The sequence below is a fragment of the Lissotriton vulgaris genome, chromosome 7 (genome assembly GCF_964263255.1).
Source record: "Lissotriton vulgaris chromosome 7, aLisVul1.2, whole genome shotgun sequence".
NCBI classification, from domain to species: domain Eukaryota; kingdom Metazoa; phylum Chordata; class Amphibia; order Caudata; family Salamandridae; genus Lissotriton; species Lissotriton vulgaris.
Genome location: NC_141695.1, coordinates 386875533 through 386891824, shown reverse-complemented (window position 1 = coordinate 386891824; position 16292 = coordinate 386875533). Strand labels below are relative to the sequence as shown.

General features: G+C 45.9%; 1 protein-coding gene across 1 annotated transcript in view; it reads right to left on the bottom strand.

Annotated features, from left to right (window-relative positions):
- The window catches only part of LOC147701707 (uncharacterized), a 332276-nt gene extending 316641 nt beyond the window's left edge, over positions 1 to 15635 (bottom strand). The window contains exon 1 of the mRNA XM_086928690.1: positions 15510 to 15635. Coding sequence (XP_086784816.1) covers positions 15510 to 15624 — 115 coding nt within the window. The 5' untranslated portion in view covers positions 15625 to 15635. The remainder of the gene's footprint in view (positions 1 to 15509) is intronic.
- Between the last annotated feature and the right edge of the window lie 657 nt (positions 15636 to 16292).

The window sequence follows — 16292 nt, the reverse complement described above, 5'->3', positions numbered from 1 at the left end:
GGGCTCAGGCTTGGGCCTTCGATACGTGGCCTGAAGGCAACTTAACACGCAGGTGAAGCGGGGGAGTCCTTTTCATGCCCGGTAGAACCCCTACCAGGGACCTTGGCCATGGAGCAGGACGGAACCCAGGTCGGAAGAGTCCACCATGGAGCCCGGTGGGGGCTTGGGGTCCTGTGAGAGCTCCTGGGCCCGGACATGCAAGGAAGGCCTCTCCAGGCCTGCGGGACCCCAACCTGGGTGCTTAGGCATGCAGTGGGCCAGAGGACGGAGCCCAGGATGGGGGTACCCCCAATGGGGCCCCGGTTGGAGCTCCTGAACCAGGCCAAGAAGGGGAAATCTCCCCAGGCTCCTAGTGCTATTCAATGTCCTTGATTGTGTTGTTCAAAAAAGTAAAGAATGTTTTGATTACCACTGTGTCCCTGAAACTGAAATGGGACTGATAGGTATCCTGACATCACTGCTTATGCAGAGCTGTTTATCAAGTTAGTGGCAGGGCTATAGGTCAAATGGTATTACTTCCTCATCGTAGTGCCCTCGTGGGTTAGGAATCTGACCCCGGCAGATCTGTGCACAGACAAAATTCCAGATCACCAAATCTGGCCTTTAATTGGGCACTTGTGAACTGTCCAGCCAAACGTTGTAGCTTTGCAGAAAGTGATGAAGATGGCGGAAGCACCATCAAAAGACAGAATCACTAAAAAAGTACCACTATGACTTCATACTACATAACAACATAACCACACTCACTGGTTTATACTGTGATAGCGTGGAGCTACAAAGATTCTCATCTGCAAACGGTAATTCTTCACATCAGCAAAATCACCCCTGTGGCTCAGGTGGGGTCTTCATGTTTTTCGGTGATGGGCTTGAGCTTTAGGCCAAAGGAATATCCCATTAGATTCACTCTGCCACGGCATCAGCCCTTCCATGAGTCACTTTTACTTGTTCGGTGTTCTGGATTGGTGCACCAAACAGCCCCCTTTGATGACATAGGACTATTGTTCATGTCCTGAGTTGTTGGCATAAAGCATATCGAATTATGTTAATAGTCCCAAGCAAATCTTTTCCTTTGTTCAAGGGAGGAAGAGCATCCTGCCAGCCCAACTCCTGTAAATCTTTGCTGAGTTACAACTCCTAGATCCTTGTGCTGACATTCCATGTGTTTCTTGAGTGCTTGTATGCCTGGATGTGTGGCACACAAATTTTAGCTAAACTCCATGGGTAGGCATCACATTAGAACAAATTCTAATCTGCTGACAAATATTATGTGTCAATATATTATTCCTAGTAATTATGGCATATATAGCCTCAAATACCAAACTATAACAGGGTAAAAATGAAAAGATGGCTGTTTTAAAGATGACTTAATTATCTCTCAACCTTGGAAGAGAATCAGGAAAGATACTTGCACCTTCAAGTACAATCTACAGTTTACATCCACAGATATGGAGAAGCCCAACCAGCACACTACTTTTTATATCCAAGCAAGTTAAGACGGGCTGATCTATGGCCAGCTTAGGTGGTATATAGTGATATCAATTCATATATAACTGTTTCAGTTCACACTAAAACTCATGCCCTAACACTCAATGTTCGATAGCCAATTGTAGCTTAGCCACTTACACTCACATAAGACATATCTGCTATGGCTCATTTCCATCACCCATAATGTACCAGCCCATAAACCAGGTATCACCAACTGAACAGGCATGACTTAAAGAGATCTTCCACTTGCTCTTGGTAAATCTGAGGACTCTAATCTAGTAACCATTGCAAGTCCCAAATAGCTGCTTACTGTTAGAAATTGGGTTACTGTCAAAGTGTGTGTGGGGGTGTGTGAAACAGCAATCACAATCTCTGTCAGGATGAAACACATACAAACCCCAAATTAACCTGTGATAGCATGGCAAAAAGCAGTCAGGCTTACCTTAGAGGCAGCGTGTAAAGTATTTATGCAGCCCATCAAACACTAATGAAGCAAAAACACAATACAAGAAAAATCCCACACCAATTTAGAAAAAGAGTGAACTATAACAAATTATTTGAGATCAAAATGACAAAAATCCATTCAGCAGAACTGGAGAAGTGAAAATGGTGCCTAAAACACAAAGCGCCAACTGTGGTAATCTGGTCGCGCCAGACTGAGAAAAACGGCCTGATTTAGATCTCGGCAGACGGGGTACTCCGTCACAACAGTGACGGATATCCCGTCTGCCAAAATTTAAATCCCATTATGTCCTAAGGGATTTATATTTTGGTGAACGGGATATCCATCACCGCAGTGATGGAGTAACCTGTCCACCGAGATCTAAATCGGAGCCAAAGTCACAAGTTCTGTGATGGAGAGCGGGCAGGATACAGGGACCAAGTTAGGCCCACTGAACAAAGTACCTTAAATCCTGGTTTGCAGACTGTTGCAAGATTCTGCATCAAGGATGTGTCGCACAGTGTTGGTTCAGAGGGGCTACAATTGCAATGTGGAGTCCTGCATCACCGTCGAGGATGCCGTTGATGAGGGGCTTGCGATGCGAAGTTCTGCGCCGAAGATGTGTCGTGCGCCAACGAATCTGAAGAAGCTGTGGGGCTGTGATGCAAAGTCCTGCGTCATCATGAAGAATGCCATAGACAAGGGGCTTGCAATGCGAAGGCCTGCAATGAAAATTCATTGCGCAGCGGGGGTTCCAAGGAGACTGCGCTGCGAGGTTCAAAGTCGGTGCTGCATCACGTGCTATGGAGCTGCGTGGAGATAAGTCATGCTGTATCGGTTCTGCCCACAAGATCCATGCTAGGCTGGCAGAACACCTTCAGGCCCACTTCCAAGGGTCCAGGACTGGGGTGGCACCACTTGAGGGACAGGACATGCAGCAGACAGTTGAGAGAGTCCTGGTGGTGGGTTCAAGGTGGTTTGAGCCTTTTTCTGGCCCTTGAAGTCACTCTGGTGGTCCTGGGTTCAAGATGCATGTCCAGTCCTTTCCTTCAAGCAGCAGGGCAAGAGTAGCACTCCTTCGGGCGACCAGCACAGCAGTCTCTCGGAGTCTTTGACCATGTTCAGAGGTGTACTGAAGGAGAAGGTTCTGGGGCTTGACACACCCAGAGTTGTTTGGAAATTCCTGTCTCCCAGCATGGCCCAACTTGTCTGGGGTCATAAAAGTACAGCACGTGACAGCTCCTCCCCCTCATTAACTCAGGGATGCCCCATCCTGCCAATACCTATTTCGCCTTAGTCTCACTGCCTGGGAGCAAAACACAAAGACCAACTTCCACCTAGTCATGTGACCTAGGATACATACAACAGGCACCAAATGGTTGAGACCAGATAATCATCATTGTTAAATGTAATAAGGAAATTAATGAAATCCAGATTCTCTAGACATGTTAATATGAGAATCGCAATTTCATTACAAGACCAGAGGCTACATTATGCATGTTGGTAGCTTTCTAAAACAACATTAGACATGTGTTCAATAGGTTTACAATAATGACGAGCAAAAGTACTGGCATTAGACCAATCAGTAGCCTTAAGTATGTCATCCAACTTACCTCCAGACCAGAGAGATTTACTGGCCATAGCACCTCTTAAGAATGAGCCTGAAACTTGTTTAAATCAATACCAGAAAGACTCATAGCAGTTTTGACCCATCAAGCAATTAAAGAGGAGGAAATTCCTCTGTGGGGTTTAACAAAGGAAACGAGCAATTGATTATCATCAGGAGGACGAAGATGAACCATCCTGCGATCGTATTCTTTCATGCATTCCACAATGCAGAGTTTGGGACAAAGATCAAAACAAGGATAAAAGATAGAGTCAGACATAGTTTTAGTTCTCTTACAAATATCAAACTTGACGCCAAACATATTATAAGAACGTCTCGAGATTTCCAGAGCTCTGATATCAGAAGCTCTTCTACAAGAGCTTAGGCACAAAAGAGTGGCTAATTTAATAGAAAGGTTCTTCCTGTTAAGAAGAGAATTTGAAGGCCAATCATTGAAGAGATCGAGAATTAGACTAACGTCCCAAAGAGTTTCATATCTGGCTTTAGAAGGTCTCAAGCGGATACTTTCCATGACTCTACAGATAATTACATTTTTACCAATAGTCTTACCATTGATGAGGGTGTGACCAGCGGAAATAGCAGATTTACAACAATTGATAGATCTACCACTCCGGCCCATCTCAAATTGTTTCACGAGGAAATTGACTATATCAACAATAGGGGCCTCCAAGGGATCCAGGTTCCTTTCCAAGCACCAACATACCCATACTTTCCAGATATAATTATATCTGTAATGTGTGCTTGGTGCCCAAGATTCTCTGAGGAGATTTGAAGCCGTCTCCGAAATGCCTGAGATTTCATTGGATCAATTGGCACTTTCCAGGCAAGAAGGGATAGACTCCTGTTCAGAGTTAGGGGGTGAATTTGACCGTCTATGTAAGAAGATCATCCAGAGAAAGAATTAAGAAGGGGAAACTGCAAGTCAGTTCTAGAACGGTCGGGAACCAAGCTTGAGAAGGCCAGAAGGGGGATATCATTATGAGGCAACACTGTTCTTGTCTCACTTTCTGTAGGACCCTCTGAATCATGGCAAAGGGAGGAAAAGCATAACCTCGGATCTCTTTCCAAGATTGCAGGAAGGCGTTGACTGCTAGAGCACCTGGGTCGGGCATCCAGCTGGAGTAGTTCTCGAGTTGGAAAGTCAATCTGCTTGCGAACAAGTCTATCTCTAGGCGGCCCCAGATTCAGGGTATTAAATACGGAAACATTCAATTTCAATCGCTGTAATCCATGAGGAACATCTAATTCCAATCCGCAGAAAAGTTCGCCTTTCCCGGAAGATATTCCGCTTTGAGGCAAATCTTGTGCTCCAGACAAAACATCCAAAGCTTCTTGGCTAGATTGGATAGATCCACAGATTTCGTACCGCCCAAACGGTTGATATAAGCCACTGCTGACATATTGTCAATCTTTAGAGTGACTGACCTTCCTTGAAGAGAATGTTTGAAACTCATAAGGGCATAGAGACCGGCAGTCAATTCCAGAAAGTTTATGTGGTGAAGAGATTCCTCTTAAGACCACAGGCCACCAGTGTTCTGATTGAGTAAACAGGCTCCCCAGCCATGGAGACTCGCATCTGATTCCAAAATAAATTCTGGAATTGGACCAAAGATTGCTTTCCCATTCCATGCGTCTAGGTGGTTCAGCCACCAATTCAATTCTGAACGGCCTGCTTGGTTTAAGCAAATTCGATCTCCGTACCATAGTCCAGATTTCAGTGCATTGGTTTTGATCCTCTGAAGGGCCCGGTAATTGAGGGGTCCAGGAAAAATGGCTTGGATAGAAGACGAAAGATAGCCTAGGAGTCTGGCAAGTTCTCTCAGGGATAGGTCTTGATGTTTTGAGACATGTCTTATTTCCTTTTTGATTTTTGAGATTTTCTTTGAGGGAAGAAGTAGAAGGCAATGTGTTGTATCTACCGTGAATCCCAGAAATTCTATGGACATTGCAGGAGTTAGACAGGCATTAGACCAATCAGTAGCCTTAAGTATGTCATCCAACTTACCTCCAGACCAGAGAGATTTACTGGCCATAGCACCTCTTAAAGAATGAGCCTGAAACTTGTTTAAATCAATACCAGAAAGACTCATAGCAGTGTTGATCCATCTAGCAATTAAAGAGGAGGAAATTCCTCTGTGGGGTTTAACAAAGGAAACGAGCAATTGATTATCATCAGGAGGACAAAGATGAACCATCCTGCGATCGTATTCTTTCATGCATTCCACAATGTAGAGTTTGGGACAAAGATCAAAACAAGGATAAAAGATAGAGTCAGACATAGTTTTAGTTCTCTTAAAAATATCAAACTTGACGCCAAACATATTATAAGAACGTCTCGAGATTTCCAGAGCTCTGATATCAAAAGCTCTTCTACAAGAGCTTAGGCACAAAAGAGTGGCTAATTTAATAGAAAGGTTCTTCCTGTTAAGAAGAAAATTTGAAGGCCAATCATTGAAGAGATCGAGAATCAGACTAACGTCCCAAAGAGTTTCATATCTGGCTTTTTTAAGGTCTCAAGCGGATACTTTCCATGACTCTACAGATAATTACATTTTTACCAATAGTCTTACCATTGATGAGGGTATGACCAGCGGAAATAGCAGATTTACAACAATTGATAGATCTACCACTCCGGCCCATCTCAAATTGTTTCACGAGGAAATTGACTATATCAACAATAGGGGCCTCCAAGGGATCCAGGTTCCTTTCCAAGCACCAACATACCCATACTTTCCAGATATAATTATATCTGTAATGTGTGCTTGGTGCCCAAGATTCTCTGAGGAGATTTGAAGCCGTCTCCGAAATGCCTGAGATTTCATTGGATCAATTGACACTTTCCAGGCAAGAAGGGATAAACTCCTGTTCAGAGTTAGGGGGTGAATTTGACCGTCTATGCAAGAAGATCCTCCAGAGAAAGAATTAAGAAGGGGAAACTGCAAGTCAGTTCTAGAACGGTCGGGAACCAAGCTTGAGAAGGCCAGAAGGGGGTTATCATTATGAGGCAACACTGTTCTTGTCTCACTTTCTGTAGGACCCTCTGAATCATGGCAAAGGGAGGAAAAGCATAACCTCGGATCTCTTTCCAAGATTGCAGGAAGGTGTTGACTGCTAGAGCACCTGGGTCGGGCATCCAGCTGGAGTAGTTCTCGAGTTGGAAAGTCAATCTGCTTGCGAACAAGTCTATATCTAGGCGGCCCCAGATTCAGGGTATTAAATACGGAAACATTCAATTTCAATCGCTGTAATCCATGAGGAACATCGAATTCCAATCCGCAGAGAAGTTCGCCTTTCCCGGAAGATATTCCGCTTTGAGGCAAATCTTGTGCTCCAGACAAAACATCCAAAGCTTCTTGGCTAGATTGGATAGATCCACAGATTTCGTACCGCCCAAACGGTTGATATAAGCCACTGCTGACATATTATCAATCTTTAGAGTGACTGACCTTCCTTGAAGAGAATGTTTGAAACTCATAAGGGCATAGAGACCGGCAGTCAATTCCAGAAAGTTTATGTGGTGAAGAGATTCCTCTTAAGACCACAGGCCACCAGTGTTCTGATTGAGTAAACAGGTTCCCCAGCCATGGAGACTCGCATCTGATTCCAAAATAAATTCTGGAATTGGACCAAAGATTGCTTTCCCATTCCATGCGTCTGGGTGGTTCAGCCACCAATTCAATTCTGAACGGCCTGCTTGGTTTAAGCAAATTCGATCTCCGTACCATAGTCCAGATTTCAGTGCATTGGTTTTGATCCTCTGAAGGGCCCGGTAATTGAGGGGTCCAGGAAAAATGGCTTGGATAGAAGACGAAAGATAGCCTAGGAGTCTGGCAAGTTCTCTCAGGGATAGGTCTTGATGTTTTGAGACATGTCTTATTTCCTTTTTGATTTTTGAGATTTTCTTTGAGGGAAGAAGTAGAAGGCAACGTGTTGTATCTACCGTGAATCCCAGAAATTCTATGGACATTGCAGGAGTTAGACGTGATTTTTCCTTGTTTATGAAGAATCCTAAATTTCCTAGAAGGTTCATCGTGAATTTCAAATCTTGTATTAGTTGAGAGGGATCTTGGGACATAATAAGGATGTCGTCCGGGTAAATGATTAGACGAATTCCCCTTGATCTTAGATAAGATACAACTGCTCTCATAACCTCGGTGAAGCACCACGGGGCAGATGAGAGACCGAAAGGGAGTGCTTGAAATTGGTATAAGTGATCTTTCCAAAGAACTGAAGAAAGGGTGGATGGACCTTGGCCATGGGGATAGTAAAGTAGGTGTCTTTCAGGTCTAGTTTGACTAGCCAGTCCTTCTCTAGCAGTAGATCTCTGAGAAGATGGATGCCTTCCATCTTGAAATGTCTGTAAGTCAGAAACCTGTTTAGGTCTCGTAAATTTATGACGGGTCTCCTCCCTCATTCGGTCAGGGATGCCCCATCCTGCCAATACCTATTTCCCCTTGGTCTCAATGTCTGAGAGTAAAACACAAAGACCAACTTCCACCTAGTCATGTGACCTAGGATACATACAACAGGCACCAAATGGTTGAGACCAGATAATCATCATTGTTAAATGTAATAAGGAAATCCAAAGTTTTTTTTTTTTTTAATCTTTTATTGTGGTGATTGTCAAAAACGTAGGCATCTTTTACAGCGCGTACAGGTAGGTATAAGGTGTAGCACAATATATGGGTTAGATTCAATACACAGCCATTCAGTCCACACTCCTGAGGTCGGACGGCGTATCGAGGGAACAGATCGATTAAAAAGCAATACAAATCCTGCGCCGCACACAGAAAGGATAACTGCACCACGTTTTTGTTTTCAATCAGAAATAGAACTTGGGAAACAAAGGAAGAAAGGAGAAAGGAAAAAGGAAAAAACACAAATCCAGCATAGAGAGTCATTTAGTATACTGTCCGTCCCAGGGGTCCAAGTCGGACCGATGATGCTTCAGTCGCCTTAGTACCTCACTAATATAGAAACAAAATCAGAGGACTATGACAAGCGTCTCAAACCTCAGCAAACCACATTTGGACCAAGCCTGTTACTATTTAGCGGGTAGTTCTACCCCCAGGTCGTACGCAGGGCAGCGCCAGTTCGACTGTAGGAGAATCACACAGTTCACCCCTATACGCATTCCAGTGCCCTCATTTCCTGTCCCACGTCTTTGGGCAACCTCTTGTCTTATATACAGTCTTCTCAGCAATCATGCATCGATCCATTCTCCGCCACCCAGCCCACCACCAACGGCTTGTCGGGGGATCCCCACTTCATCGCTATGGAACGTTTGGCGAGAAGACAACCTAGCGACGCCCATTGTAGCTCCTGGACACTCAAATCATGGGCCCCCCCAGATGTTAAGGACACACTCCCTAGGCGACGGGGAGATTGGCTTACCCAAGAAGCTGCTCATTTTACTAAGCGCACCCCTCCAGAACTGCTGGACCACCGGGCATTCCCATAAAATGTGGTAAAAGGTGCCAGGGAGGCCACAGTCACGCAAGCACAGAGCGTCTGGGCGCCGCCCGATCTTAGCCAGTGTAAGGGTGGACATATACACATCTGTGTAACACTTTCAGTTGGATCAACCTGAACCTGTGATAGATAGCTGATTCCCTCAGGGACATTAGCGCCGACCTCCACTCCCCTTCATCGAAAGAGCCCAGGTCTGCTTCCCACTTGGCCCGCAGTGACAGGAAGGGATCGGGGAGATTGTTGCAGAGCTTACGGTAGGTAAGGGCTTCGACAGCAGTCTGTCCTCCAGAGGGGAGGTATCGGGTATGGAGGTAAGGTTTGGAATAGCGGCCCTGATGGCGTGTGTGATTTGCAAGTATCTACAAATGTCAGTGGGTGCAAGGTCATATTTAGCTTGGAGATCACTAAAGGTCAGCAATTTGCCCTTATAGACTAGGTCCCCCACCTCAGAGATCCCAATTGTGTCCCACCTGTCGAAGCCCTGGAGGAAGCAGAGAGATCCGAGACGTTGTGTAGGCCACAGAGGCGTGGCCTTAGTGAGCCTATCAGCCCATCCCAGTCTTCTATTAGCCCTGTGCCAAATTTCCACTGTATGCGACATAGGTCCAACATAGCTGTTTCTGGTTGGCCTACTGTAGAGGGCCCCCAAATAGCCCTCCCGACCGGTCTGACATCTGTCCAATAGGAAGGCCGGGTTCAAGGGCGAGCCATTAACCCAGTGGTTGACCACCACCAGTTGCGACGCCCAATAATAGAGGCGGAGGTTGAGCAGGGCGATGCCTCCATCATACCAGCCCTGAAACAACTTACAGAGAGCGATCCGAGCTGGACCCCCATCCCACAGTAGCAGTCGGAGCTCACTTTCCACCACTGCGAAATACGAGTACGGTATTGGGAAAGGGCAGTTTTGTAAGACATACAGGAAGCGCGGTAGCGCCAACATCTTGAACAGCGCCGCCCGACCCGGGAGAGAAAGCGGAAGTGACCGCCAGTGTGTGACATCACTGCGATGCCTACGCAGGGGGGCCAGCAAATTATGGTCGTAGAACTTTTTAAAGTCGGGAGTAACATAGACGCCTAGATACATAAAGCCTTCCGTGGCTACTGTGATGGAGAACCCTCGAGGCATGCGGGGTGGCGAACCATGGAGCATATGCAACATCGATTTAGTCCAATTTATAGCGTATCCCGAGTATTTCCCGAAGTTGGTGAGCACGTGAAATAGGCTGTTGATGGAGGAGCGTGGGGACGACACGTATATCAGGATGTCGTCTGCATATAGGGAGATCTTATCCACAGTTTCTTCATTCCAGTGTAAGCCTCTGATAGAGACATCTGTACGGATCCAATGAGCCAGGGGCTCGAGGGTGAGGGCAAACAACAGGGGGGATAGGGGACATCCCTGTCTGGTACCCCGGTGGAGGGAAATCTCCGGGAAGTGTAATTATTAACTCGGACTTGATCCAGAAGATCCGTATACAACAGACGCACCCAGCTAATAAAGTGGGGACCAAAACCAAAGCGGCGGAGGACCTCGAATAAATATGGCCATTCGATAGAGTCAAACGCCATTGCAGCGCCAAGGGACAAGATGGCCGCATCTTGTTGCAGAGTGGGTTGGCGACTCATCACATTATGAACTCTCCGGAGATTTAACGCTGTGTTGCGGCCCGGTAGAAAGCCAGACTGATCGTCATGTATCAGGGAAGGGAGCACTAGGAGAAGGCGAGTCGCTAGTAGTTTAGCCAGAACCGTGGCCCCCGCGCTGATCAAGGAGATAGGCTGATAGGAACTGTAGTCGGTGGGAGGCTTGGCGGGTTTGAGGATGACCGCTATGGAGGCTAGCCTCTGATCAATCGGGAGGACCCCAAGTTCAAGGCTCTCCTTGAACATATTTAGTAGATGAGGAATAATGTCGGACACCATGCCTTTCAGAAATTCAACAGGGACTCCGTCTGGGCCCATAGCCTTGCCAGAGTTGACAGCGAATAGTGCCGTAGTTAGCTCCTCAGCCGTAATGTCGGCGTCTAAAGCAAGCCGGTCCGGGTCCGAAATGGTCGGGAGGCGTATCTCCTCTAAGAGCTCCCTGGATTCAGCAGACGAGTAGCTAGCGCCAGCTGTATAGACCCTTTCCAGATGGTCGGCAAAGGCCTCCGCAATGTCCTGTGGGTCCACCACCACGGATCCGTCTGGTCTAGTTATAGATGTCACCCACCTTAAGCCCTGTTCTCGACGCTCCAGCCAAGCGAGCATCTTGCCTGCACAGTCTCCAAATTCATAGACCCGATGGCGTGTATGGAGCAACCGCGCCTGCGCCCTTTCCTGCGCCAGTGCTTTATAAACGAGTTGTTGGGTATGGAGCCGAGCAGCAGTGGTATCGGAAGGTGCAGCGTTATGAGATGCTTCAAGGTCGATCAGATCAGTTTCCGCCTGCATGATCTGCTCGTTATGTTTGCGCAAATACCCTGTCTTGAGAGCCAGAACCTCACCTTTCATCACCGCCAAGTATGCCTCCCAGAGTGTGATCGCCGAGTCCACTGACCCAACGTTTTCAGCAAAATAGAGTTCGGTGCGCTCCTGCAGCGCCTCTCTGATGTCTGGGATCTGCAATAACCAAGGATTAGGAAATCCAATGTTAACCTATGAGAAAGGTATTCCTTGCAGTAGTGAAAAAGAAACTGGCCGGACGGAAGAGGAAAGGCCCTAGGCACCGGGAGGACGCTGTGCTCCTGTTGCTAAGGTGCTTTCCTCGCTTCCCTGTACCGCGCTCATTGCTAAAATGAGACGGAGAGACAACGAGGGAAGGAACGGCCCTGAAATTCAGCTTTAAAGCGGGTGAGGAAAGACTTTTTCACTACTAGGACATGTAAAAAGTTACAAGTATGTGTCCGTCTTTTAAATTCTTTGTACCCTGCCTTCCAGGCTATGTATCGACTACCCTCGTGGTGACTTATATGTATTAAAAAGGAAAGTTTAGGCCAGGAAAAAGGTTACTTTGCCAAGGCGAAATGGCAGTTCAAAACTGCCCAATTTAAAAATGGTGTCCACTTTTTTTAGCTATCTGATTCGCTAATTAGGGCCACTTTAATTTGTGCCTGGGCCTATTTTCTGTCCAAGTCTGACCCCGTGCATTAGTCCCATTAGTTTATTACCAACTTTGCCATAGCCACAAGGTAAGAGGCATTTATGAGTTAAGAAATGGAGTGCTTTCATAATGACAGCATGCGCATGAATTTCATTTTTCAAAGTGGGGCATATGACAAATTCTTGGGCATTTTATTGACAGTTTTCTAAAATGGGTGCAGTAAGCAGTATGTGGAAAACAGCCCAGTTTAAGAGGCATTGGGAAAACCAAAAAGTCTTACCTTTTTGACTTATCAGCTTTGACAATGCTTTTTACTGATGCAGCATAGGCAAATAAGGGGGAAAAAGGCACAATAGCGCGTTGTGTCGTTCCATATGGGCATGCATGCGCATTGACGTATGTGTGCACATGCGTCGCCCATGTGCATGCCCCTAGGGAATACCTTTTTCTTTTTCCTCTTATCCAAGATGGCAGACACTATTTGGATAATAGATAAAAAAATATTTTAGTTGAGATAAAGCGCTTTTTGCAATGCTAATCTGCCTGGCAGCAAATAAATATAACAAGCAATGGCATAGGCAATAGGTCTCACCTTTGGGTCCTTATAAGTGTTTAGCTAGAGTTATTGGCTTAGCCAACGTGATTAAACTATGTTGTAGAGCAGTGTGGTTGCTGGCAATTATGTCAGCTTGTTTTGAAACCAAAAAGAGTAAAAGAAATTGTGTGTGTGTGTGTGTTGTTGAGATCAAGATGGAAGTTGAAGTCACTGAAATAAGGAACAGCGAGAATTAGTGAAAATGAAAGAGGAGGGAATAGATAGTGGGTGGGGGAAAGTGAGATAAAAATCCAGACACCACTGGATTAGAAGGACTAAAACCCGAAACAGCAGCAATTCTAATCAGGCGTTAGACCAAAGCATTTCAGTGTGGTGGTCCGCATCACTGCACTGAAATACGAAGTCACGCATATTAGCGCCTGTGCCGGACTATCAAGCCGCTCCAGGCTATTAATATAAATGTCAGGCACAGCAGCAGGCTGCTCTGCAAACTTGTTTGGGGGGGTGGGCTGAGCTTGCCTCGGTACAATAGTAACAAACACACACTGCATTGATTCGATTTTCATTCTGATTCAGACACCACGCAGGCGCATGGCATAATTCAATGTTGTCATCTCAGCTGGGCCAGGCCTATTTCCGGTGCGAACAGCTCATCAACTTTGTGGCGTTGCACAAGGCAAAGAGCTAAAGTGAGTGTTTAAAGTGCTTCCTCCTGCGAGAGAATGGACACAGGCTGCTGTTTATTAGCTGCTCGCAGTGCTGTGATAATTAGAATCCTTCTGCGGGCCGCATCGCAACTGACAAAAACCCGACCCAGCCGAGCCAGGCACCACTTGAAACAGGCGAGCGCCAGGTGCTTGGCGTGTAGGGGAAATGGAGTGGCTCTTGCTGGCCTGGCTGCCGCCTGTTGCAAATTTAAGTACGTGTGTCTACCTGTGCGAACCGACCGGGTTTTAAGTCAGGCCAGGGGCATACATTAAAACAATTCAATAGTTTAATTTGGTTGCAAGTCACTCAGGTGATTATGTTCCACATTATGTGTTTCATTATAGCTTGCCTTGCCTTCCTCAAGTACGTTCCAAGGGTACACTGACAGGACGTCGACACGCACTGGCAGCCACTCAGACTTCACTGGACTTAGTTAACACACTTAACGATCACAGTGTGCTGCAGCTAACTGCACAGTCTTCTCCTGCAGTGATCGTCTGCAAAATGTGTCCGGTTGGAGACTGCCAGTGCCTGTATTATTTACAGCTGCGCATGAATGATAAAAGGACCGGTGAACCAATTGTATATAAAGTCAGCACCACCCACGTTGCACAGAGTGCAGCTTTTATTATTTTAAACAAAATAACGGCGCAGCGCAAAAAGATTTTATTAATATGAACACACACGCTTTACATTAAATTTGTTTAGGAGAAAAACTATGTGTGCCACCATGAACACACACGCTTTACATTAAATTTGTTTAGGAGAACAACTACATGTGCCAGACTCGGCCTCACTCCCCTGTGCTTCCATAAGGACCTGTGCAGTCTGCTGCGGCTGCAGCGAGTCCGAGTCAGCTGACCATTGTTGACTAAAATAAGCGATTATAACAGTACGAAAGTGAATGCGGCCGCGAGAAGCGAGGCAACGCTAATTTGAAACAGATAGCCTCTCTGAGCTGCTGCTCGCTCCCGCAAGGTGGATGCCGCCACACGCACGAGTGTTACAAAAGTGCAGACAGATTCCAAAAGGTCATCTCCTAGAGTTGAGCATGAGCGCTGCGCTAGGCTCGACCTAAAAAATATGTAAAGGACTGCACTAGTTTCCGGGAGCAATAGGGAAGCCATGTAGGTCAATCAATGGGAAATGAGCAAGGGCAAGAGAACAACGGAGACAATTGAGGCTGGGGCCAACAGAGTTTAAAAAAAAAAAGAAAAGCCAGGGAAGGTCGGGAAAGTAATGTACAAGAATGGGGTACTATTAGGGAGCTGCATTGAATGAGTGGGGACAGGAGCAGGGGTGGAGAAGCAGCACACGAGGGAGGGCTAGAAAAAACGTGGACTCTCATAGAGTGCTGAAAGAAAAAGAAAAAAATAGTTACCTGACAGTGAAGCAGTGGAAGAATGGCTGTCATCCAATTAGAAAGATGGTTAAGAGGGTATGCCCCAGGTTCTAGAGGATGGGGTGGTCAATTTCTTTGCTTGCATTAGAGCCCATGGCATCCTTGCTACGTCACCACTCCCAAATCCACACACTGAATTCTCCCAAGGACCTCAAGACTATCCAGTTCACATTATGCACATGGGCAAAGCTATCAAAAGTGCAGCTGGTACAGTAGCACTAGGACAAACGTGAGTGAAGCCCCTAGGGATCCAAAAAATGTATTTTATTACTAAATTGCGGCTAGAAGTCAATTTGCTATGCCATTCACTGTACAGCGTAGAAATACGTTTTCTAGAACAGCCAGGTTTGTGCTTTCAGATCCAAGGCAAACAGTGCCCTCTGAGAACCGACAGTCAGTGCTTTATAAACAACTAAACACAGAAACAACCTCTCACACCAAGTTCTTAAGTTGCTTATAATTTTCGCTGCATTCAATCAATACCACAAACTTCTCATTGCAAAAATGCAAACAATTAGTTTAAAAGACACTTCTTCCGGTCCGCTGTCATTTGGATTAAATACCTGTGAAACAAAACTGCTTAGTCATGTTCAGACAAGAAAGTCGATCACCAGAAAAATAACTATGACGATCCTCTCATATGTTTATAAAAACAACATGCGAGAAAACTACATAGACCAAGTTGCCGGATCGTGTTTTAGTACTACTATACAACACTTTGTCAAAACTTACCTATCACGGAGTACAGAACACAGACTAGAAGAATCCAGTACAAAACTGCCGCCATTTCGTTCCCGAGTAATTCTTCTAGGAAGAAAAGGGGAGGAGCGCCCAGTGATAAGATCATATCCGCTCTTCTGACCCGTATGTGCCCAAAACACTTCCTGTAAGTATAGAAAGTCAAGCGCTCCAAATACAGAGCTAACTTAATCTCACTAAAAAAACTTCATTAAAAAAATCAGTCGCTCATGCCTGCAAAGTGATAGGTTTCATGTTTTTGTGTTTCTACATGTGACAAATACAAGTGTGTGGCACCGTAAATGTCACTTCTGCAGCGGGCGAAGCGTATTAAACAAGCACTGGCAAAGCCAATAGTTCTCGCCTGTACAAGAGCTATTGGCTTGGGCAATGTGGTTTTTCCATGTTGTACATCAGTGTGGCTGCTGTTCAGCATGGCTAAATGTTGGGGGAAATGTGTGTCGTTTACAACGCGGTGTTTACACCGCACGACCTTTACCACGCAACCATTACAACTCAAGTCATTACAATGACTTGCGCTGGATGGCGCTCTAGGTTAAGGAATAGTGTGATTTTCTATTCCAGCACCTTCCCTACTGTTACGTGGGCTGGAGTTTGAATAGAAAATCATATTAATCCTCAATCCAGCACCCTTCAACCGCGCTGTAAAGTACCGCGATCAAAATTATCGCGTTGTACTGTCATACATCCAATGTTAGTGGCATGGAGTGTCCTAGAGTGGAGTGGGCGGAGTAGAGTGTCGTAGGCTGGATTTGA